General features: G+C 53.8%; 1 protein-coding gene across 2 annotated transcripts; it reads right to left on the reverse strand.

The window, feature by feature from the left end:
• GUK1 (guanylate kinase 1) lies at window positions 1-26,230 on the reverse strand. 2 transcript variants are annotated; one of them, XM_069729098.1, is made up of 8 exons: window positions 26,106-26,230; window positions 16,842-16,955; window positions 16,557-16,598; window positions 14,730-14,826; window positions 14,198-14,336; window positions 9,464-9,548; window positions 9,189-9,274; window positions 1-1,383 (listed from the first exon to the last, which is right to left on the reverse strand). In XM_069729098.1, the coding sequence occupies exons 1-8, from the start codon at window positions 26,143-26,145 to the stop codon at window positions 1,348-1,350; spliced, it is 639 nt and encodes a 212-aa protein (XP_069585199.1). In that variant the 5' UTR covers window positions 26,146-26,230; the 3' UTR covers window positions 1-1,347. The 2 variants fall into 2 exon arrangements, with proteins under 2 accessions (XP_069585199.1, XP_069585198.1); XM_069729097.1 differs by lacking the exon at window positions 26,106-26,230 and adding an exon at window positions 22,983-23,193.
• Window positions 26,231-26,234: the final 4 nt, after the last annotated feature.

Genomic DNA, 26,234 nt, shown 5'->3' on the forward strand with positions numbered 1-26,234 from the left:
CACCAGACAGACAACACTTTATGACACAATTAAAAGGACATCACGTGTTCTGCAGCCACAGACGATCGGCAGACACCACCGAGGATCAGGAAAATAGCGACTGGTCACTTATGGCAGAAACCATCTTATATTAGTCCCGTGACTGCGGCGGCACACATCAGCGCCAATGATTCTGCCACTGAGGGAGGAGCCTTGTGATGGGCGGAGCCTTGTAATGAGTGGCTCATTTCATTGGGCGGAGCCTAGTTATGGGTGGTGCCTTACGGTGGGCGGAGCCTACACTGCCATATTTTGAACAGAAATATCTGATGACCTAAATTAATCCATGATCGTTGAAGTGACGGTGAGGAGCGTGGGGCGGGAGGCGGTGAGGAGCGTGGGGCGGGAGGCGGTGAGGAGCGTGGGGCGGGAGGCGGTGAGGAGCGTGGGGCGGGAGGCGGTGAGGAGCGTAGGGCGGGAGGCGGTGAGGAGCGTGGGGCGGGAGCTGGTGAGGAGCGTGGGGCGGGAGGAGCGTGGGGCGGGAGCTGGTGAGGAGCGTGGGGCGGGAGGCGGTGAGGAGCGTGGGGCGGGAGCTGGTGAGGAGCGTGGGGCGGGAGGAGCGTGGGGCGGGAGGCGGTGAGCAGCGTGGGGCGGGAGGCGGTGAGCAGCGTGGGGCGGGAGGCGGTGAGGAGCGTGGGGCGGGAGGCGGTGAGCAGCGTGGGGCGGGAGCTGGTGAGGAGCGTGGGGCGGGAGGAGCGTGGGGCGGGAGCTGGTGAGGAGCGTAGCGCGGGAGGCGGTGAGGAGCGTAGGGCGGGAGGCGGTGAGGAGCGTAGGGCGGGAGGCGGTGAGGAGCGTAGGGCGGGAGGCGGTGAGGAGCGTAGGGCGGGAGGCGGTGAGGAGCGTAGGGCGGGAGGCGGTGAGGAGCGTAGGGCGGGAGGCGGTGAGGAGCGTAGGGCGGGAGGCGGTGAGGAGCGTAGGGCGGGAGGCGGTGAGGAGTGTAGGGCGGGAGGCGGTGAGGAGCGTAGGGCGGGAGGCGGTGAGGAGCGTAGGGCGGGAGGCGGTGAGGAGCGTAGGGCGGGAGGCGGTGAGGAGTGTAGGGCAAGATGCGGATGGCCACAGTCAGGGTTTCGTCATATTAGCGCCATTGACACCGTAGCCTCTTCCTTTCCTCATTGCCACAGAACACCGTGAAGCTGGAAGACGAGTGATTGTGCGAATGTGCGGACACGACTCTGCTGACAGTGCAGATCTCCGCGGAAGTCATAATGACGCAGCGCGGGAGAAGGGCACTGAGCCTAAAAGGAGGAACCTGAGTTGCAGGAATGGACACCAGCAAGGAATGACTGCGGAAGGGAATGGAGGCTCCGGTCACGAATCCTCCGACGTCTGCACAGCCGTAATCTCCTGCAGGAAAGAGAAACATCACAAAACCGGGCACAGACTCAAATAATCTCCTCCATCTCCTGAATTATTCTACAGGGCTGCATTCAGTGATCAGTAATATATATGTACATCAGCAGAATAGTGAGCGCAGCTCTGGGGTATAATACAGGAGGTAACTCAGGATCAGTAATGTATGTATACAGTGACTGCACCAGCAGAATAGTGAGTGCAGCTCTGGAGTATAATACAGGAGGTAACTCAGGATCAGTAATGTAATGTATGTACACAGTGACTGCACCAGCAGAATAGTGAGTGCAGCTCTGGGGTATAATACAGGATGTAACTCAGGATCAGTAATGTAATGTATGTACACAGTGACTGCACCAGCAGAATAGTGAGTGCAGCTCTGGGGTATAATACAGGAGGTAACTCAGGATCAGTAATGTAATGTATGTATACAGTGACTGCACCAGCAGAATAGTGAGTGCAGCTCTGGAGTATAATACAGGAGGTAACTCAGGATCAGTAATGTAATGTATGTACACAGTGACTGCACCAGCAGAATAGTGAGCGCAGCTCTGGAGTATAATACAGGAGGTAACTCAGGATCAGTAATGTAATGTATGTACACAGTGACTGCACCAGCAGAATAGTGAGTGCAGCTCTGGGGTATAATACAGGGTGTAACTCAGGATCAGTAATGTAATGTATGTACACAGTGACTGCACCAGCAGAATAGTGAGTGCAGCTCTGGGGTATAATACAGGACGTATCTCAGGATCAGTAATGTAATGTATATACACAGTGACTGCACCAGCAGAATAGTGAGTGCAGCTCTGGGGTATAATACAGGACGTATCTCAGGATCAGTAATGTAATGTATGTACAGAGTGACTGCACCAGCAGAATAGTGAGTGCAGCTCTGGGGTATAATACTGTATGTAACTCAGGATCATTAATGTATGTACACAGTGACTGCACCAGCAGAATAGTGAGTGCAGCTCTGGGGTATAATACAGGATGTAACTCAAAATCAGTAATGTAATGTATGTACACAGTGACTGCACCAGCAGAATAGTGAGTGCAGCTCTGGGGTATAATACAGGATGTAACTCAGGATCAGTAATGTAATGTATGTACACAGTGACTGCACCAGCAGAATAGTGAGTGCAGCTCTGGGGTATAATACAGGATGTAACTCAGGATCAGTAATGTAATGTATATACACAGTGACTGCACCAGCAGAATAGTGAGTGCAGCTCTGGGGTATAATACAGGATGTAACTCAGGATCAGTAATGTAATGTATGTACACAGTGACTGCACCAGCAGAATAGTGAGTGCAGCTCTGGGGTATAATACAGGATGTATCTCAGGATCAGTAATGTATGTACACAGTGACTGCACCAGCAGAATAGTGAGTGCAGCTCTGGGGTATAATACAGGAGGTAACTCAGGATCAGTAATGTAATGTATGTACACAGTGACTGCACCAGCAGAATAGTGAGTGCAGCTCTGGGGTATAATACAGGATGTAACTCAGGATCAGTAATGTATGTTCACAGTGACTGCACCAGCAGAATAGTGAGTGCAGCTCTGGGGTATAATACAGGAGGTAACTCAGGATCAGTAATGTAATGTACAGGTCCTTCTCAAAAAATTAGCATATAGTGTTAAATTTCATTATTTACCATAATGTAATGATTACAATTAAACTTTCATATATTATAGATTCATTATCCACCAACTGAAATTTGTCAGGTCTTTTATTGTTTTAATACTGATGATTTTGGCATACAACTCCTGATAACCCAAAAAACCTGTCTCAATAAATTAGCATATTTCACCCATCCAATCAAATAAAAGTGTTTTTTAATAACAAACAAAAAAACCATCAAATAATAATGTTCAGTTATGCACTCAATACTTGGTCGGGAATCCTTTGGCAGAAATGACTGCTTCAATGCGGCGTGGCATGGAGGCAATCAGCCTGTGACACTGCTGAGATGCTATGGAGGCCCAGGATGCTTCAATAGCGGCCTTAAGCTCATCCAGAGTGTTGGGTCTTGCGTCTCTCAACTTTCTCTTCACAATATCCCACAGAATCTCTATGGGGTTCAGGTCAGGAGAGTTGGCAGGCCAATTGAGCACAGTAATACCATCGTCAGTAAACCATTTACCAGTGGTTTTGGCACTGTGAGCAGGTGCCAGGTCGTGCTGAAAAATGAAATCTTCATCTCCATAAAGCATTTCAGCCGATGGAAGCATGAAGTGCTCCAAAATCTCCTGATAGCTAGCTGCATTGACCCTGCCCTTGATGAAACACAGTGGACCAACACCAGCAGCTGACATGGCACCCCACACCATCACTGACTGTGGGTACTTGACACTGGACTTCAGGCATTTTGGCATTTCCTTCTCCCCAGTCTTCCTCCAGACTCTGGCACCTTGATTTCCGAATGACATGCAAAATTTGCTTTCATCAGAAAAAAGTACTTGGGACCACTTGGCAACAGTCCAGTGCTGCTTCTCTGTAGCCCAGGTCAGGCGCCTCTGCCGCTGTTTATGGTTCAAAAGTGGCTTTACCTGGGGAATGCGGCACCTGTAGCCCATTTCCTGCACACGCCTGTGCACGGTGGCTCTGGATGTTTCCACACCAGACTCAGTCCACTGCTTCCTCAGGTTCCCCAAGGTCTGGAATCGGTCCTTCTCCACAATCTTCCTCAGGGTCCGGTCTCCTCTTCTCGTTGTACAGCGTTTTCTGCGACATTGTTTCCTTCCAACAGACTTACCATTGAGGTGCCTTGATACAGCACTCTGGGAACAGCCTATTTGTTGAGAAATTTCTTTCTGGGTCTTACCCTCTTGCTTGAGGGTGTCAATGATGGCCTTCTTGACATCTGTCAGGTCGCTAGTCTTACCCATGATGGGGGTTTTGAGTAATGAACCCGGCAGGGAGTTTATAAAAGCCTCAGGTATCTTTTGCATGTGTTTAGAGTTAATTAGTTGATTTAGAAGATTAGGGTAATAGGTCGTTTAGAGAACCTTTTCTTGATATGCTAATTTATTGAGACAGGTTTTTTGGGTTATCAGGAGTTGTATGCCAAAATCATCAGTATTAAAACAATAAAAGACCTGACAAATTTCAGTTGGGGGATAATGAATCTATAATATATGAAAGTTTAATTGTAATCATTACATTATGGTAAATAATGAAATTTAACACTATATGCTAATTTTTTGAGAAGGACCTGTATGTACACAGTGACTGCACCAGCAGAATAGTGAGTGCAGCTCTGGAGTATAATACAGGATGTAACTCAGGATCAGTAATGTAATGTATGTACACAGTGACTGCACCAGCAGAATATTGAGTGCAGCTCTGGGGTATAATACAGGAGGTAACTCAGGATCAGTAATGTAATGTATGTACACAGTGACTGCACCAGCAGAATATTGAGTGCAGCTCTGGGGTATAATACAGGGGGTAACTCAGGATCAGTAATGTATGTACACAGTGACTGCACCAGCAGAATAGTGAGTGCAGCTCTGGAGTATAATACAGGATGTAACTCAGGATCAGTAATGTAATGTATGTACACAGTGACTGCACCAGCAGAATAGTGAGTGCAGCTCTGGAGTATAATACAGGATGTAACTCAGGATCAGTAATGTAATGTATGTACACAGTGACTGCACCAGCAGAATAGTGAGTGCAGCTCTGGGGTATAATACAGGATGTATCTCAGGATCAGTAATGTATGTACACAGTGACTGCACCAGCAGAATAGTGAGTGCAGCTCTGGGGTATAATACAGGATGTAACTCAGGATCAGTAATGTATGTACACAGTGACTACATCAGCAGAATAGTGAGTGCAGCTCTGGGGTATAATACAGGATGTAACTCAGGATCAGTAATGTAATATATGTACACATTGACTGCACCAGCAGAATAGTGAGTACAGCTCTGGGGTATAATACAGGATGTAACTCAGGATCAGTAATGTAATGTATGTACACAGTGACTGTACCAGCAGAATAGTGAGTGCAGCTCTGGGGTATAATATAGGAGGTAACTCAGGATCAGTAATGTAATGTATGTACACAGTGACTGTACCAGCAGAATAGTGAGTGCAGCTCTGGAGTATAATACAGGATGTAACTCAGGATCAGTAATGTAATGTATGTACACAGTGACTGTACCAGCAGAATAGTGAGTGCAGCTCTGGGGTATAATACAGGAGGTAACTCAGGATCAGTAATGTAATATATGTACACAGTGACTGCACCAGCAGAATAGTGAGTGCAGCTCTGGAGTATAATACAGGATGTAACTCAGGATCAGTAATGTAATGTATGTACACAGTGACTGCACCAGCAGAATAGTGAGTGCAGCTCTGGGGTATAATACAGGATGTAACTCAGGATCAGTAATGTAATGTATGTACACAGTGACTGCACCAGCAGAATAGTGAGTGCAGCTCTGGAGTATAATACAGGATGTAACTCAGGATCAGTAATGTAATGTATGTACACAGTGACTGCACCAGCAGAATAGTGAGTGCAGCTCTGGGGTATAATACAGGATGTATCTCAGGATCAGTAATGTATGTACACAGTGACTGCACCAGCAGAATAGTGAGTGCAGCTCTGGGGTATAATACAGGATGTAACTCAGGATCAGTAATGTAAGTACACAGTGACTGCACCAGCAGAATAGTGAGTACAGCTCTGGGGTATAATACAGGATGTAACTCAGGATCAGTAATGTAATGTATGTACACAGTGACTGTACCAGCAGAATAGTGAGTGCAGCTCTGGGGTATAATATAGGATGTAACTCAGGATCAGTAATGTAATGTATGTACACAGTGACTACATCAGCAGAATAGTGAGTGCAGCTCTGGGGTATAATACAGGAGGTAACTCAGGATCAGTAATGTAATGTATGTACACAGTGACTGTACCAGCAGAATAGTGAGTGCAGCTCTGGGGTATAATACAGGAGGTAACTCAGGATCAGTAATGTAATATATGTACACAGTGACTGCACCAGCAGAATAGTGAGTGCAGCTCTGGAGTATAATACAGGAGGTAACTCAGGATCAGTAATGTAATGTATGTACACAGTGACTGCACCAGCAGAATAGTGAGTGCAGCTCTGGGGTATAATACAGGATGTATCTCAGGATCAGTAATGTATGTACACAGTGACTGCACCAGCAGAATAGTGAGTGCAGCTCTGGGGTATAATACAGGATGTAACTCAGGATCAGTAATGTAATGTATGTACACAGTGACTGTACCAGCAGAATAGTGAGTGCAGCTCTGGGGTATAATATAGGATGTAACTCAGGATCAGTAATGTAATGTATGTACACAGTGACTACATCAGCAGAATAGTGAGTGCAGCTCTGGGGTATAATACAGGAGGTAACTCAGGATCAGTAATGTAATATATGTACACAGTGACTGCACCAGCAGAATAGTGAGTGCAGCTCTGGAGTATAATACAGGAGGTAACTCAGGATCAGTAATGTAATGTATGTACACAGTGACTGCACCAGCAGAATAGTGAGTGCAGCTCTGGAGTATAATACAGGATGTAACTCAGGATCAGTAATGTAATGTATGTACACAGTGACTGCACCAGCAGAATAGTGAGTGCAGCTCTGGGGTATAATACAGGAGGTAACTCAGGATCAGTAATGTATGTACACAGTGACTGCACCAGCAGAATAGCGAGTGCAGCTCTGGGGTATAATACAGGATGTATCTCAGGATCAGTAATGTATGTACACAGTGACTGCACCAGCAGAATAGTGAGTGCAGCTCTGGGGTATAATACAGGATGTAACTCAGGATCAGTAATGTAATGTATGTACACAGTGACTGTACCAGTAGAATAGTGAGTGCAGCTCTGGGGTATAATATAGGATGTAACTCAGGATCAGTAATGTAATGTATGTACACAGTGACTACATCAGCAGAATAGTGAGTGCAGCTCTGGAGTATAATACAGGATGTAACTCAGGATCAGTAATGTAATGTATATACACAGTGACTGCACCAGCAGAATAGTGAGTGCAGCTCTGGGGTATAATACAGGAGGTAACTCAGGATCAGTAATGTAATGTATGTACACAGTGACTGCACCAGCAGAATAGTGAGTGCAGCTCTGGAGTATAATACAGGATGTAACTCAGGATCAGTAATGTAATGTATGTACACAGTGACTGCACCAGCAGAATAGCGAGTGCAGCTCTGGGGTATAATACAGGATGTAACTCAGGATCAGTAATGTAATGTATGTACACAGTGACTGCACCAGCAGAATAGTGAGTGCAGCTCTGGAGTATAATACAGGATGTAACTCAGGATCAGTAATGTAATGTATGTACACAGTGACTGCACCAGCAGAATAGCGAGTGCAGCTCTGGGGTATAATACAGGATGTAACTCAGGATCAGTAATGTAATGTATGTACACAGTGACTGCACCAGCAGAATAGTGAGTGCAGCTCTGGAGTATAATACAGGATGTAACTCAGGATCAGTAATGTAATGTATGTACACAGTGACTGCACCAGCAGAATAGTGAGTGCAGCTCTGGGGTATAATACAGGAGGTAACTCAGGATCAGTAATGTAATGTATGTACACAGTGACTGCACCAGCAGAATAGTGAGTGCAGCTCTGGGGTATAATACAGGATGTAACTCAGGATCAGTAATGTAATGTATGTACACAGTGACTGCACCAGCAGAATAGTGAGTGCAGCGCTGGAGTATAATACAGGATGTAACTCAGGATCAGTAATGTAATGTATGTACACAGGGACTGCACCAGCAGAATAGTGAGCGCAGCTCTGGAGTATAATACAGGATGTAACTCAGGATCAGTAATGTATGTACACAGTGACTGCACCAGCAGAATAGTGAGTGCAGCTCTGGAGTATAATACAGGATGTAACTCGGGATCAGTAATGTATGTACACAGTGACTGCACCAGCAGAATAGTGAGTGCAGCTCTGGGGTATAATACAGGATGTAACTCAGGATCAGTAATGTAATGTATGTACACAGTGACTGTACCAGCAGAATAGTGAGTGCAGCTCTGGAGTATAATACAGGATGTAACTCAGGATCAGTAATGTAATGTATGTACACAGTGACTGCACCAGCAGAATAGTGAGTGCAGCTCTGGAGTATAATACAGGACGTAACTCAGGATCAGTAATGTAATGTATGTACACAGTGACTGCACCAGCAGAATAGTGAGTGCAGCTCTGGGGTATAATACAGGAGGTAACTCAGGATCAGTAATGTAATGTATGTACACAGTGACTGCACCAGCAGAATAGTGAGTGCAGCTCTGGGGTATAATACAGGATGTAACTCAGGATCAGTAATGTAATGTATGTACACAGTGACTGCACCAGCAGAATAGTGAGTGCAGCGCTGGAGTATAATACAGGATGTAACTCAGGATCAGTAATGTAATGTATGTACACAGGGACTGCACCAGCAGAATAGTGAGCGCAGCTCTGGAGTATAATACAGGATGTAACTCAGGATCAGTAATGTATGTACACAGTGACTGCACCAGCAGAATAGTGAGTGCAGCTCTGGAGTATAATACAGGATGTAACTCGGGATCAGTAATGTATGTACACAGTGACTGCACCAGCAGAATAGTGAGTGCAGCTCTGGGGTATAATACAGGATGTAACTCAGGATCAGTAATGTAATGTATGTACACAGTGACTGCACCAGCAGAATAGTGAGTGCAGCTGTGGAGTATAATACAGGATGTAACGTCTCTCACCTCGGACAGGGCGTCTTTCAGTCTGGAGTAGGCCTCTTCCAGGTTATCGTTAATAATGACTTCATCGAAGAGGCCGGGCTCTTTGCCTGCGGACAAGACTTAGACTAAATAAGGCGGAGTTATGGTAGCGGGGGCGGGGCCTGATGAGAACTTCTGGTTTATCTGAGGGGTTCACTTAGTTTAGCACAAGCTGGAGTGATGTCACAGCAGCGCCACCTGCAGGACAAGCTAAGTGCTGCGGGGATTGTTGTTTCTTTAGCAGAGGGTGCACGTACTTATTTCCATGTCGTCTCTGGCCGCCTGCAGCCTCTTCTGTAGACTTTCCTCGGACTCCGTCTTTCGGTCTCGCAGCCTCTTCTCCTGTAATGAGACGGGAGCAGAGTCACAATCAGATGAGAGCCGCGTCCATCCGACTGGCAGCGATCAGTACCGGCCGACCCCGCGGATAATACAAGGGGCTTTACAGGGGATTCCACCTGGCTGAGTGCAGCCTCCACCATCCTGACCACCATCTCGGCTGACCTGCCGACGCTGGAGACAGCGAGGTCTGGACTAACGGCCGGGTACAGACTTTCTGATTTGTGCCCCCATGGACCTCGATCACATTCTCCAGCATCTCATAGATCTGAAGGTGCAACAAGCTCCCATAGGCCAAGGACAGAACCATGAGAAATAAGAACAGCGTGGCCCCGTCTGCCATCGCTGTGACGTATTCCTGCCGGGTCACAATGCAATCCTCCAATGGCTGCAGGGACGGAAAAAAAGAAAACGCAGAAATGAAAAATAGCAGTTAAGAGTTAAGTGGGTCAAAGGAGCAAAAGTAGAAAAAAAAAAATAACGTATAATGGAATTTGCTGCCGACCTGATTATGTCTTGTGAAATGCCCGAAGGATCTGCCCCAGACACGTGAACATTTCTTTCCATCCTGTTCACTGCACTGGGCATGTTGGTGCACGATGTGAGCGTCGTGTCCTCCGCAGACGTCCTCCCGCTGTCGCACTGAGCGTCATGTCCTCCGAGGAGACGTCCTCCTGCTGTCGCACTGAGCGTCATGTCCTCCGAGGAGACGTCCTCCCGCTGTCGCACTGAGCGTCGTGTCCATTGCATGAACGTCCTCCCGTTGTCGCAGTGAGCGTCGTGTCCTCCGCAGAGATGTCCTCCCGTTGTCGCAGTGAGCGTCGTGTCCTCCGCAGAGATGTCCTCCCGCTGTCGCAGTGAGCATTGTGTCCATTGCATGAACATCCTCCTGCTGTCGCACTGAGCGTCATGTCCTCCGAGGAGACGTCCTCCTGCTGTCGCACTGAGTGTCGTGTCCTCCGAGACGTCCTCCCGCTGTCGCAGTGAGCGTCGTGTCCATTGCATGAACGTCCTCCCGTTGTCGCAGTGAGCGTCGTGTCCTCCGCAGAGACGTCCCACTGTTGCAACGAGCACACAGACTTGGAAACGAGCCCACTGATACAGCAACAACAGGCCACCCAGATTCTCCCTCCCCGGAGACCGTGGCCACGTCTCTCCCAGTGATGAGCCGCTACCAAAGCACAAATGCCTCCCAGTGATGAGCCGCTACCAAAGCACAAATGCAGTCCAGTGATGAGCCGCTACCAAAGCACAAAGGCCTCTCAGTGATGAGCCGCTACCAAAGCACAAAGGCCTCCCAGTGATGAGCCGCCACCAAAGCACAAAGGCCTCTCAGTGATGAGCCACTACCAAAGCACAAAGGCCGCCCAGTGCTGAGCCGCCACCAAAGCACAAAGGCCTCTCAGTGATGAGCCACTACCAAAGCACAAAGGCCGCCCAGTGATGAGCCACTACCAAAGCACAAAGGCCTCCCAGTGATAAGCAGCCACCAAAGCACAAAGGCCGCCCAGTGATGAGCCGCCACCAAAGCACAAAGGCCTCCCAGTGATGAGCAGCCACCAAAGCACAAAGGCCGCCCAGTGATGAGCAGCCACCAAAGCACAAAGGCCGCCCAGTGATGAGCCGCCACCAAAGCACAAAGGCCGCCCAGTGATGAGCAGCCACCAAAGCACAAAGGCAGCCCAGTGATGAGCCGCCACCAAAGCACAAAGGCCGCCCAGTGATGAGCCGCCACCAAAGCACAAAGGCCGCCCAGTGATGAGCCACCACCAAAGCACAAAGGCCTCCCAGTGATGAGCTGCCATACCAGCACAAAGGCCTCCCAGTGATGAGCCGAAACCAAAGCATAAAGGCCTCCCAGTGATGAGCCGCCACTAAATCACAAAGGCCGCCCAGTGATGAGCAGCCACCAAAGCACAAAGGCCTCCCAGTGATGAGCAGCCACCAAAGTACAAAGGCCGCCCAGTGATGAGCTGAAACCAAAGCAGAAAACTCCCAGTGATGAGCTGCCACCAAAGCACAAAGGCCTCCCAGTGATGAGCCGAAACCAAAGCAGAGAGGCCTCCCAGTGATGAGCCGCCACCAAAGCACAAAGGCCTCTCAGTGATGAGCCGCCACCAAAGCAAAAAGGCCTCTCAGTGATGAGCAGCCACCAAAGCACAAAGGCAGCCCAGTGATGAGCAGCCACCAAAGCACAAAGGCCGCCCAGTGATGAGCCACTACCAAAGCACAAAGGCCGTCCAGTGATGAGCCACTACCAAAGCACAAATGCCGTCCAGTGATGAGCAGCCACCAAAGCACAAAGGCCTCTCAGTGATGAGCAGCCACCAAAGCACAAAGGCCTCACAGTGATGAGCCGCTACCAAAGCAGAAAGAACTCCCAGTGATGAGCCGCCACCAAAGCACAAAGGCCTCCCAGTGATGAGCAGCCACCAAAGCACAAAGGCCGCCCAGTGATGAGCCGCAACCAAAGCACAAAGGCCGCCCAGTGATAAGCCACCAAAGCCAGTGATGAGCTGCCATACCAGCACAAAGGCCTCCCAGTGATGAGCCGGCACCAAAGCACAAAGGCCGCCCAGTGATGAGCCGCCACCAAAGCACAAAGGCCGCCCAGTGATAAGCCGCCACCAAAGCACAAAGGCCTCCCAGTGATAAGCCGCCACCCAAGCACAAAGGCCACCCAGTGATGAGCCGGCACCAAAGCACAAAGGCCGCCAGTGATGAGCCGCCACCAAAGCCCAAAGGCCTCTCGGTGATGAGCAGCCACCAAAGCACAAAGGCCTCTCGGTGATGAACCGCCAAAGCACAAAGGCCACCCAATGATGAGCCACCACCAAAGCACAAAGGCCTCCCAGTGATGAGCTGCCATACCAGCACAAAGGCCTCCCAGTGATGAGCCGAAACCAAAGCATAAAGGCCTCCCAGTGATGAGCCGCCACTAAATCACAAAGGCCGCCCAGTGATGAGCAGCCACCAAAGCACAAAGGCCTCCCAGTGATGAGCAGCCACCAAAGTACAAAGGCCGCCCAGTGATGAGCTGAAACCAAAGCACAAAGGCCTCCCAGTGATGAGCCGAAACCAAAGCAGAGAGGCCTCCCAGTGATGAGCCGCCACCAAAGCACAAAGGCCTCTCAGTGATGAGCCGCCACCAAAGCAAAAAGGCCTCTCAGTGATGAGCAGCCACCAAAGCACAAAGGCCTCCCAGTGATGAGCCGCTACCAAAGCACAAAGGCCGTCCAGTGATGAGCCACTACCAAAGCACAAAGGCCGCCCAGTGATGAGCCACCCACGCACAAAGGCCTCCCAGTGATGAGCCGAAACCAAAGCAGAGAGGCCTCCCAGTGATGAGCCGCCACCAAAGCACAAAGGCCTCTCAGTGATAAGCTGCCACCAAAGCAGAGAGGCCTCCCAGTGATGAGCCGCCACCAAAGCACAAAGGCCGCCCAGTGATGAGCTGCCACCAAAGCACAAAGGCCGCCCAGTGATGAGCCGCCACCAAAGCACAAAGGCCGCCCAGTGATGAGCTGCCACCAAAGCACAAAGGCCGCCCAGTGATGAGCCGCCACCAAAGCACAAAGGCCGCCCAGTGATGAGTCACCACCCCAGCACAAAGGCCTCCCAGTGATGAGCCGCTACCAAAGCAGAAAGAACTCCCAGTGATGAGCTGCCACCAAAGCACAAAGGCCGCCCAGTGATGAGCCGCCACCAAAGCACAAAGGCCTCCCAGTGATGAGCCGCTACCAAAGCACAAAGGCCGCCCAGTGATGAGTCACCACCCCAGCACAAAGGCCGCCCAGTGATGAGTCACCACCCCAGCACAAAGGCCGCCCAGCGATGTGATGCTCCTGTACAAAGGCCGCTCAGTACTTTTTACTGCGTTTTCGGGGAGGGCTGTGGAAACCAATGAACACAAGTCTGAAGTTTCGATTTTCTGTCTCAAACATTTTAGATGTTGATGGATCAGACTATGGACGCAGCAACGCTGAATACGGTCAGTCAGTTTTCGTTTTTCTCTTTACTTAGTGTTTAGTCCTCTGGGGACCTGAGCCCTCGATGGCTTCTTCTGTACAGTGAGATGTCCCAGTATAGGGCTCAGGTCATGGCTCCCTGTGCCCGTCGGGGACCCCCGTGCATCCAGCACCAGTGAGGGATCACTTGGCCCTTTACACGTCCCATTCGCCCTTCATCTCATTTCTGGGCGACCTGGAATTTCGTCAGATTTGCTCGCGGCTGGTAAAGAAGCTGCGGACGCAGCAACTGCGCTGAGAACTCTAGTTGTGACGTCTTCACGATCTGCTGTGACTTTTAGCATTAAAAATTGTAAGAACAATAATAAAAAAAAGTTTGAAACCTTTTTGTTACACAAGTTTCTCTCTCCCGAAAAATAACGCAAAAAATCCGGCATAACAGAATAAGAGCGCGAGCGGCCGGAGAGGCGCAGACTTGTGACATTTACTGTGCTGCTCTGTGAGGGGGTTAATGGAAACAGTCAGCAAGCTTGTGGACATCCGCGCCATCCGCTTACCTGAGCGGATATAATGGGGGGGCAGTTAGAGCCCCACACCCCACCCAATCATACAGAAGGAGCAGGGCATGCTGGGAGATTTCAGCTCTGAAGCTGCAGACTGCCCTCTCCCTCACTGCTGACTTACCAGGACCTGCACGGACGGCGGCTGGATGGAGATGTAGATGGGGTTCAGCTCGGTTTTCTTGATGTTCTTCACTCCCTGCATGTCGATGTCCAGGATGCAGATCTGGTTCTGGGCCTGCACCGCCTGCACTGCCACTTTACTGGAGGGGGCACAATATTACAGCGTGAGGCCAGATATGGGGGTCCCCCCGCTATACATTATCATGAGCAGCTTCACTAACATCTCCTAAAACCCTCTGTGCTGCTGTGGCGTCCTGCTTTCTGACCCTTGTGTAAGGCGGCTAATTAAAGCTGAGCTGTCTCTGCTTAGTCACATTTCCGGCACCATCTGCCCGGAGCGATAAGCCGATTACTGGGATGAAGAGATTGGGCTAATTGGAGGCGTCCTGGGCCTCGTGGAGGAGCTGACCCCAGGAGGACACTTATGTAAGGCAGGACCTGGCCTTCTACGCAGCTGCCAGCGAGCTATTGTTCTGTGTTAGCAGCCAGTAAGGGCTACACGGGATGCCCCTCCGGACCCCAACATCACATACCTGGTCCCGTACATGTTCCCTGAAAACACGGCGTGTTCTATGAAGTCCCCGTTATCGATGCCACGCTGCATCTCCTCCCGGGTCACAAAGTGGTAATCTGCGACGGGAGGAAAAGCCATGAGACACAAGAAGCCGAAATGTCAGATGAAAAAGACACCAAACACCCTGGAAACTGTCCGACGCTGTCCGGCACCGGCAGGAGACGCGGCACAGCCAGGAGACTCAGAACATCCAGGAGACGCGGCACAGCTAGGAGACGCGGAACAGCCAGGAGACGAGGCGCAGCCAGGAGACGCGGCACAGCCAGGAGACGCGGCACAGCCAGGAGACGCGGAACATCCAGGAGACGCGGAGCAGCCAGGAGACGCGGAGCAGCCAGGAGACGCGGAGCAGCCAGGAGACGCGGAACAGCCAGGAGACGCGGAGCAGCCAGGAGACGCGGAGCAGCCAGGAGACGCGGAGCAGCCAGGAGACGCGGAGCAGCCAGGAGACGCGGCACAGCCAGGAGACGCGGCACAGCCAGGAGACGCAGAACAGGCAAGACAGGAGACGCGGAACAGCCAGGAGACGCGGAACAGCCAGGAGACGAGGAACAGGCAGGAGACGCGGCACAGCCAGGAGACGCGGAGCAGCCAGGAGACGCGGAACAGCCAGGAGACGCGGAACAGCCAGGAGACGCGGAGCAGCCAGGAGACGCGGAGCAGCCAGGAGACGCGGCACAGCCAGGAGACGCGGCACAGCCAGGAGACGCGGAGCAGCCAGGAGACGCGGAACAGCCAGGAGACAAGGAACAGGCAAGACAGGAGACGCGGAACAGCCAGGAGACAAGGAACAGGCAAGACAGGAGACGCGGCGCAGCCAGGAGACGCGGAACAGCCAGGAGACGCGGAGCAGCCAGGAGACGCGGCACAGTCAGGAGACTCGGAGCAGCCAGGAGACGCGGCACAGCCAGGAGACGCGGAACAGCCAGGAGACAAGGAACAGGCAAGACAGGAGACGCGGAACAGCCAGGAGACAAGGAACAGGCAAGACAGGAGACGCGGCGCAGCCAGGAGACGCGGAACAGCCAGGAGACGCGGAACAGCCAGGAGACGCGGAGCAGCCAGGAGACGAGGCGCAGCCAAGAGACGCGGAACAGCCAGGAGACGCGGAACAGCCAGGAGACGCGGAACAGGCAAGACAGGAGATGCGGAACAGCCAGGAGACGCGGAGCAGCCAGGAGACGCGGCGCAGGCATGGCAGGAGACGCGGCGCAGGCAAGGCAGGAGACGCGGCGCAGGCAAGGCAGGAGACGCGGCGCAGGCAAGGCAGGAGACGCGGCGCAGGCAAGGCAGGAGACGCGGCGCAGGCAAGGCAGGAGACGCGGCGCAGGCAAGGCAGGAGACGCGGCGCAGGCAAGGCAGGAGACGCGGCGCAGGCAAGGCAGGAGACGCGGCGCAGGCAAGGCAGGAGACGCGGCGCAGGCAAGGCAGGAGACGCGGCGCAGGCAAGGCAGGAGACGCGGCGCAGGCAAGGCAGGAGACGCGGCGCAGGCAAGGCAGGAGACGCGGCGCAGGCAAGGCAGGAGACGCGGCGCAGCCAGGAGACGAGGCGCAGCCAGGAGACGAGGCGCAGGCAAGGGAGGAGACGCGGCAGGTGCCTGCGGGAGGAGAAACTTCGCGATTTTAGGTACTCTCTGGTTTGTGGTTTTCATCTGTGACCTGCGCCCGTAATCTCCACCAAACCATACAGAAATGCGTGAAAAAGACACAAATCCCACAAAGAAAACTCCACATTCATGAGATATCACAATGCTTTTGTCAGAGCCAAGTGTGGGGGGATCTCTACCTTTTCCGTTGGCTTCTCCGGGTCGCGGACCCCTGGTGGTGTCTGGAATTCCAGAGACAGAAAACAAGGTGGACTGAAGGTTTCATTTCCACCCCCCCCCCATAGTCAGCCGTCCACCCCCCATAGTCAGCCGTCCCCCCGCCATAGTCAGCCGTCCCCCCCGATATTCAGCCATCCCCCCCCCCCCCGATATTCAGCCATCCCCCCCCCCCCCCGATAGTCAGCCGGCCCCCCCCCCCCCCCCCCGATATTCAGTCCTCCCCATCATGGCATCCAGGTACTTACGGGACACAGAGAACCCGAACACGCCCTCATAGTCCTTCAGTAATCTCTTGAGGAGCGTGCTCTTTCCTGCACCGGAGGGTCCGGTCAGCACCACGGGCCGGGGTCCGGCCATCACTGCGGGAAGACAAATCAGTCAGCGCCACACAGAAGACGGGAGGACAAGGAAGCAGCAATGGCCGACAGACAGGACGGGGCGGCCACAAAACCAGCAAGAGGCCCGAAATATGGCAGAGCTCCCGGGGGTCTATTATACAGGGAGGAGGAGAGGTCCCGGGGGTCTATTACACAAGGAGGAGGAGGAGAGGTCCCGGGGTCTATAATACAGAGGGGAGGAGGAGGAGAGGTCTCGGGGGTCTATTATACAGAGGGGAGGAGGAGGAGAGCCTCAGGGGTCTATTATACAGGGAGGAGAGGTCCCGGGGGTCTATTATACAGAAGGGAGGAGGAGGAGAGGTCTCGGGGGTCTATTATACAGAGGGGAGGAGGAGGAGAGCCTCGGGGGTCTATTATACAGGGAGGAGGAGAGGTCCCGGGGGTCTATTATACAGAAGGGAGGAGGAGGAGAGGTCTCGGGGGTCTATTATACAGAGGGGATGAGGAGAAGAGGTACCAGGGGTCTATTATACAGAGGGGAGGAGGAGAAGAGGTCCTGGAGGTCTATTATACAGAGGGGAGGAGGAGAAGAGGTCCTGGAGGTCTATTATACAGGGAGGAGGAGGAGAGGTCCGGGGGTCTATTATACAGAGGGGAGGAGGATAGGTCCCGGGGGTCTATTATACAGAGGGGAGGAGGAGAAGAGGTCCTGGAGGTCTATTATACAGAGGGGAGGAGGAGAAGAGGTCCTGGAGGTCTATTATACAGGGAGGAGGAGGAGAGGTCCGGGGGTCTATTATACAGAGGGGAGGAGGATAGGTCCCGGGGGTCTATTATACAGAGGGGAGGAGGAGAAGAGGTCCTGGAGGTCTATTATACAGAGGGGAGGAGGAGAAGAGGTCCTGGAGGTCTATTATACAGGGAGGAGGAGGAGAGGTCCGAGGGTCTATTATACAGAGGGGAGGAGGATAGGTCCCGGGTGTCTATTATACAGAGGGGAGAAGGAAGAGAGGTCCTGGAGGTCTATTATACAGAGGGGAGGAGGAGAAGAGGTCCCGGGGGTCTATTATACAGAGGGGAGGAGGAGAGGTCCTGGAGGTCTATTATACAGAGGGGAGGAGGAGGAAAGGTCCTGGAGGTCTATTATACAGAGGGGAGGAGGAGGAGAAGAGGTCCCGGGGGTCTATTATACAGAGGGGAGAAGTCCCGGGGGTCTATTATACAGAGGGGAGAAGTCCCGGGGGTCTATTATAGAAAGGAGGAGAGGTCTCGGGGACAGGTCCTGGAGGTCTATTATACAGAGGGGAGGAGGAGGAGAGGTTTCGGGGGTCTATTATACAGAGGGGAGGAGGAGAGGTCTCGGGGGTCTATTATACAGAGGGGAGGAGGAGAAGAAGAGGTCCTGGAGGTCTATTATACAGGGAGGAGGAGGAGAGGTCCGGGGGTCTATTATACAGAGGGGAGGAGGATAGGTCCCGGGGGTCTATTATACAGAGGGGAGGAGGAGGAGAGGTCCCGGGTGTCTATTATACAGAGGGGAGGAGGAGGAGAGGTCCCGGGGGTCTATTATACAGAGGGGAGGAGGAGGAGAGGTTTCGGGGGTCTATTATACAGAGGGGAGGAGGAGGAGGAGAGGTCTCGGGGGTCTATTATACAGAGGGGAGGAGGAGAAGAGGTCCTGGAGGTCTATTATACAGGGAGGAGGAGGAGAGGTCCGGGGGTCTATTATACAGAGGGGAGGAGGATAGGTCCCGGGGGTCTATTATACAGAGGGGAGGAGGAGGAGAGGTCCCGGGTGTCTATTATACAGAGGGGAGAAGGAAGAGATGTCTCGGGGGTCTATTATACAGAGGGGAGGAGGAGGAGAGGTCCTGGAGGTCTATTATACAGAGGGGAGGAGGAGAAGAGGTCCCGGGGGTCTATTATACAGAGGGGAGGAGGAGAGGTCCTGGAGGTCTATTATACAGAGGGGAGGAGGAGGAGAGGTCCTGGAGGTCTATTATACAGAGGGGAGGAGGAGGAGAAGAGGTCCCGGGGGTCTATTATATAGAGGGGAGAAGTCCCGGGGGTCTATTATACAGAGGGGAGAAGTCCCGGGGGTCTATTATAGAAAGGAGGAGAGGTCTCGGGGACAGGTCCTGGAGGTCTATTATACAGAGGGGAGGAGGAGGAGAGGTTTCGGGGGTCTATTATACAGAGGGGAGGAGGAGGAGGAGAGGTCTCGGGGGTCTATTATACAGAGGGGAGGAGAGGTCTCGGGGGTCTATTATACAGAAGGGATGAGGAGGAGAGGTACCGGGGGTCTATTAGACAGAGGGGAGGAGGAGAGGTCCTGGAGGTCTATTATACCGAGGGGAGGAGGAGGAGAGGTCCGGGGGTCTATTATACAAAGGGGATGAGGAGGAGCGGTCTCGGGGGTCTATTATACAGAGGGGAGGAGGAGGAGAGGTCCCGGGGGTCTATTATAAAGAGGGGAGGAGGAGGAGAGGTCCTGGGGGTCTATTATACAGAGGGGAGGAGGAGAAGTCCCGGGGGTCTATTATACAGAGGGGAGGAGGAGGAGGAGAGGTCCCGGGGGTCTATTATACAGAGGGGATGAGGAGGAGCGGTCTCGGGGGGTCTATTATACAGAGGGGAGAAGTCCCGGGGGTCTACTATACAGAAGGGAGGAGGAGGAGAGGTCCTGGGGATCTATTAGACAGAGGGGATGAGGAGGAGCAGTCCCGAGGGTCTATTACTCAGAGGGGAGGAGAAGACCCGGGGGTCTATTATAGAGAGGAGGAGGGGTCCCGGGGGTCTATTATACAGAGGGGAGGAGGATACGTCCCGGGGGTCTGTTATACAGAGGGGAGGAGGAGGATAGGTCTCGGGGGTCTATTATACAGAGGGGAGGAGGAGGAGAGATCCCGGGGGTCTATTGTACAGAGCGGAGGAGGAGAGGTCCTGGAGGTCTATTATACAGAGGGGAGGAGGAGGAGAGATCCCGGGGGTCCATTATACAGAGCAGATTAGGAGGAGAGATCCCGGGGGTCTATTATACAGAGGGGAGGAGGAGAGGTCCCGGGGGTCTATTATATAGAGGGGAGGAGGAGGAGAGGTCCGGGGGTCTATTATGCAGAGGAGATGAGGAGGAGCATTCCCGGGGGTCCATTATACAGAGGGGAGGAGGATAGGTCCCGGGGGTCTATTATACAGAGGGGAGGAGGAGAAGAGGTCCCGGGGGTCTATTATACAGAGGGGAGGAGGATAGGTCCCGGGGGTCTATTATACAGAGGGGAGGAGGAGGAGAGGTCCCGGGGGTCTATTATAGAAAGGAAAAGAAATCCCGGGGGTTTATTATAGAGAGGAGGAGGAAAGGTCCCGGGGTCTATTATAGAGAGGAGGAGAGGTCCCGGTGGTATATTAAAGAGAGGAGGAGGAGAGGTCCCGGGGGTTTATTATAGAGAGGAGGAGGAGAGGTCCCAGGGGTCTATTATAGAGAGGAGGAGAGGTCCCGGGGTCTATTATAGAGAGGAGGAGAGGTTCCGGGGGTCTATTATAGAGAGGAGGAGAGGTCCCGGGCGTCTATTATAGAGAGGAGGAGAGGTCCCGGGGGTCTATTATATAGAGGGGAGGAGGAGGAGAGGTCCAGGGGTCTATTATACAGAGGAGATGAGGAGGAGCATTCCCGGGGGTCTATTATACAGAGGGGAGGAGGATAGGTCCCGGGGGTCTATTATATAGAGGGGAGGAGGAGGAGAGGTCCCGGGGGTCTATTATACAGAGGAGAGGAGGATAGGTCCCGGGGGTCTATTATACAGAGGGGAGGAGGAGGAGAGGTCCCGGGGGTCTACTATACAGAGGGGAGGAGGAGGAGAGGTCCCGGGGGTCTATTATAGAGAGGAAAAGAAATCCCGGGGGTTTATTATAGAGAGGAGGAGGAGAGGTCCCGGGGATCTTTTATAGAGAGGAGGAGAGGTCCCGGTGGTATATTAAAGAGAGGAGGAGGAGAGGTCCCGGGAGTTTATTATAGAGAGGAGGAGGAGGAGGAGAGGTCCCAGGGGTCTATTATAGAGAGGAGGAGAGGTCCCGGGGTCTATTATAGAGAGGAGGAGAGGTCCCGGGGTCTATTATAGAGAGGAGGAGAGGTTCCGGGGGTCTATTATAGAGAGGAGGAGAGGTCCCGGGCGTCTATTATAGAGAGGAGGAGAGGTCCCAGGGATCTTTCATAGAGGAGGAGAGGTCCCGGGGTCTATTATAGAGAGGAGGAGAGGTCCCAGGGATCTTTCATAGAGGAGGAGAGGTCCCGGGGTCTATTATAGAGAGGAGGAGAGGTCCGGGGGTCTATTATACAGAGGAGATGAGGAGGAGCATTCCCGGGGGTCTATTATACAGAGGGGAGGAGGATAGGTCCCGGGGGTCTATTATACAGAGGGGAGGAGGAGGAGAGGTCCCGGGGGTCTACTATACAGAGGGGAGGAGGAGGAGAGGTCCCGGGGGTCTACTATACAGAGGGGAGGAGGAGGAGAGGTCCCGGGGGTCTATTATAGAGAGGAAAAGAAATCCCGGGGGTTTATTATAGAGAGGAGGAGGAGAGGTCCCGGGGATCTTTTATAGAGAGGAGGAGAGGTCCCGGTGGTATATTAAAGAGAGGAGGAGGAGAGGTCCCGGTGGTATATTAAAGAGAGGAGGAGGAGAGGTCCCGGGGGTTTATTATAGAGAGGAGGAGGAGGAGGAGAGGTCCCAGGGGTCTATTATAGAGAGGAGGAGAGGTCCCGGGGTCTATTATAGAGAGGAGGAAAGGTCCCGGGGTCTATTATAGAGAGGAGGAGAGGTTCCGGGGGTCTATTATAGAGAGGAGGAGAGGTCCCGGGCGTCTATTATAGAGAGGAGGAGAGGTCCCGGGGTCTATTATAGAGAGGAGGAGAGGTTCCGGGGGTCTATTATAGAGAGGAGGAGAGGTCCCGGGCGTCTATTATAGAGAGGAGGAGAGGTCCCAGGGATCTTTCATAGAGGAGGAGAGGTCCCGGGGTCTATTATAGAGAGGAGGAGAGGTCCCAGGGTCTATTATAGAGAGGAGGAGAGGTCCCGGGGTCTATTATAGAGAGGAGAGGTCTATTATAGAGAGGAGGAGAGGTCCCGGGGTCTATTATAGAGAGGAGAGATCTATTATAGAGAGGAGGAGAGGTCCCGGGGTCTATTATAGAGAGGAGAGGTCCCAGGGATCATTTATAGAGGAGGAGAGGTCCCAGGGATCATTTATAGAGGAGGAGAGGTCCCGGGGTCTATTATAGAGAGGAGAGGTCCCAGGGATCTTTCATAGAGGAGGAGAGGTCCCAGGGGTCTATTATAGAGAGGAGGAGAAGTCCCAGGGTCTATTATAGAGAGGAGGAGGAGAGGTCTATTATAGAGAGGAGGAGAGGTCCCGGGGTCTATTATAGCGAGGAGGAGAGATCTGTTATAGAGAGGAGGAGAGGTCCCGGGGTCTATTATAGAGGAGGAGAGGTCCCGGGGTCTATTATAGAGAGGAGGAGAGGTCCCGGGGTCTATTATAGAGAGGAGATATCTATTATAGAGAGGAGGAGAGGTCCCGGGGATCTTTTATAGAGGGGAGGAGAAGTCCCAGGGTCTATTATAGAGAGGAGGAGGAGAGGTCTATTATAGAGAGGAGGAGAGGTCCCGGGGTCTATTATAGCGAGGAGGAGAGATCTGTTATAGAGAGGAGGAGAGGTCCCGGGGTCTATTATAGAGGAGGAGAGGTCCCGGGGTCTATTATAGAGAGGAGGAGAGGTCCCGGGGTCTATTATAGAGAGGAGATATCTATTATAGAGAGGAGGAGAGGTCCCAGGGATCTTTTATAGAGGAGGAGAGGTCCCAGGGGTCTATTATAGAGAGGAGGAGAGGTCCCGGGGATCTTTTATAGAGAGGAGGAGAGGTCCCAGGGTCTATTATAGAGAGGAGATATCTATTATAGAGAGGAGGAGAGGTCCCAGGGATCTTTCATAGAGGAGGAGAGGTCCCAGGGTCTATTATAGAGAGGAGGAGGAGGAGGAGAGGGCCGGTCATCACCTGTCTGCCTTCTGTGCTCGTCAGTAGCTGAACTGAGAATAAGCGGAGACTCTGGGTGGAGGCGGCCAATCTGCATTCCTCCTCGGAGACACACCCACCAGCCGGAGATTATAGTAGAGCTGGAGGGGCTGACAGATTCCGCAGCGCTGTACAACGACGTCTCTGATGTGCCGATGGAGACACTGCCGGCTGCTCCTGTGTAATCACCGACCAATGACGTCCCCAATGTGCCGATGGAGACGCTGCCGGAGACGCTGTAGCCACGGGAGCAGGTTTAGGCCACACAGGCTGCTCACAGTGGTGTGAGGAACACGAAGCCGGCGCTGTGGTGAATAACGGTTCCTAAAAGACTCGAGAAATGGTCGCAGCAGGGACGTCACTGGTCGGTGATTACACAGGAGCTGCCAGCGGCGGATCTTGATGATTTGAACATTCAGCAGCAGAACCTTCGTCAGCAGCCGAGGATCAGACTACGGGCTGAAGTCAGAGATCACATCTCCGATCAGTGTCGTCTCCATCCTGTGATCGCCACCATTCACCACTTCTATACGTCTCCTCTGCCTACTGTCTGGAGGCGCCGGGAATCCTGCACGAGGCTCAGACACCGGGTTGGAGAATCCAGAGGGTAGATGGCGTCTCCGGCCTTCACAACTGCAGATCAGGGACGTCTCCAACCCATCTCTGTCATCGCCCTGTCACCGTTCTGTCCTGTCCCAGTGCAGGTCCCCCTCTACGTCCCCCATCTCTGTCATCGCCCTGTCACCGTGAGGTCTCCAACTCCATCTCTGTCCCTCATCTCTGTCCTGTCCCAGTGCAGGTCGACCTCTACGTCCCCCATCTCTGTCCTGTCCCAGTGCAGGTTCCCCTCTACGTCCCCCATCTCTGTCCTGTCCCAGTGCAGGTCCCCCAATACATCCTCATCTCTGTCCTGTCCCCCGTCTCTGTCCTGTCCCCCTCCGCCCCCCGTCTCTGTCCTGTCCCAGTGCAGGTTCCCCTCTACGTCCCCCATCTCTGTCCTGTCCCAGTGCAGGTCCCCAATACATCCTCATCTCTGTCCTGTCCCCCGTCTCTGTCCTGTCCCCCTCCGCCCCCCGTCTCTGTCCTGTCCCCCTCCCGTCTGTCCTGAACCCCTCCGCCCCCCCCGTCTCTGTCCTGTCTTCCTTCCGTCTCTGTCCCCCTCCGCCCCCCGTCTCTGTCCTGTCCCTCTCCGCCCGTCTCTGTCCTGTCCCCCTCCGCCCCCAGTCTCTGTCCTGTCCCTCTCCGTCCCCCGTCTCTGTCCTGTCCCTCTCCGTCCCCCGTATCTGTCCTGTCCCTCTCCGTCCCCCGTATCTGTCCTGTCCCTCTCCGTCCCCCGTATCTGTCCTGTCCCTCTCCGTCCCCCGTATCTGTCCTGTCCCTCTCCGTCCCCCGTATCTGTCCTGTCCCTCTCCGTCCCCCGTATCTGTCCTGTCCCTCTCCGTCCCCCGTATCTGTCCTGTCCCTCTCCGTCCCCCGTATCTGTCCTGTCCCTCTCCGTCCCCCGTATCTGTCCTGTCCCTCTCCGTCCCCCGTATCTGTCCTGTCCCTCTCCGTCCCCCGTATCTGTCCTGTCCCTCTCCGTCCCCCGTATCTGTCCTGTCCCTCTCCGTCCCCCGTATCTGTCCTGTCCCTCTCCGTCCCCCGTATCTGTCCTGTCCCTCTCCGTCCCCCGTATCTGTCCTGTCCCTCTCCGTCCCCCGTATCTGTCCTGTCCCTCTCCGTCCCCCGTATCTGTCCTGCCCCCGTATCTGTCCTGCCCCTCTCCGTCCCCTGTCTCTGTCCTGCCCCTCTCCATCCCCCGTCTCTGTCCCCCTCCATCTCTGTCCTGTCCCCCTCTGTCCCCCATCTCTGTCCTGTCCCTCTACGTCCCCCATCTCTGTCCTGCCCCCATCTCTGTCCTGCCCCCCTCCGTCCCCCATCTTTGTCCTGCCCCCCATCTCTGTCCTGCCCCCCTCCGTCCCCCATCTTTGTCCTGTCCCCCTCCGTCCCCATCTCTGTCCTGCCCCCCGTATCTGTCCTGTCCCTCTCCGTCCCCCGTATCTGTCCTGTCCCTCTCCGTCCCCCGTATCTGTCCTGTCCCTCTCCGTCCCCCGTATCTGTCCTGTCCCTCTCCGTCCCCCGTATCTGTCCTGTCCCTCTCCGTCCCCCGTATCTGTCCTGTCCCTCTCCGTCCCCCGTATCTGTCCTGTCCCTCTCCGTCCCCCGTATCTGTCCTGTCCCTCTCCGTCCCCCGTATCTGTCCCTCTCCGTCCCCCGTATCTGTCCCTCTCCGTCCCCCTCCATCTCTGTCCTGTCCCCCTCCGTCCCCCGTGTGTCCAGCCCCCCTCCGTCCCCCATCTCTGTCCTGCCCCCCTCCGTCCCCCATCTCTGTCCTGCCCCCCTCCGTCCCCCATCTCTGTCCTGTCCCCCATCTCTGTCCTGCCCCCCTCCGTCCCCCGTGTGTCCAGCCCCCCTCCATCCCCCATCTTTGTCCTGTCCCCCTCCGTCCCCCATCTCTGTCCTGCCCCCCATCTCTGTTCTGTCCTGCCCCCCTCCGTCCCCCATCTCTGTCCTGCCCCCCTCCGTCCCCCATCTCTGTCCTGCCCCCCTCCGTCCCCCATCTCTGTCCTGCCCCCCTCCGTCCCCCATCTCCGTCCCCCATCTCTGTCCTGCCCCCCTCCGTCCCCCATCTCTGTCCTGCCCCCCTCCGTCCCCCATCTCTGTCCTGCCCCCCTCCGTCCCCCATCTCTGTCCTGCCCCCCTCCGTCCCCCATCTCTGTCCTGCCCCCCTCCGTCCCCCATCTCTGTCCTGCCCCCCTCCTTCCACCATCTCTGTTCTGTCCTGCCCCCCTCCGTCCCCCGTGTCTGTCCTGTCCCCCTCCATCCCCCATCTTTGTCCTGTCCCCCTCCATCCCCCATCTTTGTCCTGTCCCCCTCCGTCCCCCATCTCTGTCCTCGTCTCCACCACACATCCTCTAGGTAGCAGCTCCCGACACTCGGGTGGAGCAGACCATACGTGGCGGGAGGCTGGCCACTTTATGAATTGGTGGGGCAGACCATTCTCTCAGGAGGTGGGGACCTCTCACACAGCGGGACACCTCATTTCCCGGCTCGGGGGTTTCTCACCTGCAGACACCGCGGCTCTCAGGAACCTCCCGCGACTCATGGACACATCAGTCCGGACTGAGGGGCGGGACCACGTGGACGGGAGTATACCGCAAGGGGCGTGTCCTCGCGAAAAGACTCAGAATAAAG

Source organism: Ranitomeya imitator, chromosome 6, assembly GCF_032444005.1.
Source record: "Ranitomeya imitator isolate aRanImi1 chromosome 6, aRanImi1.pri, whole genome shotgun sequence".
Lineage (NCBI taxonomy): Eukaryota > Metazoa > Chordata > Amphibia > Anura > Dendrobatidae > Ranitomeya > Ranitomeya imitator.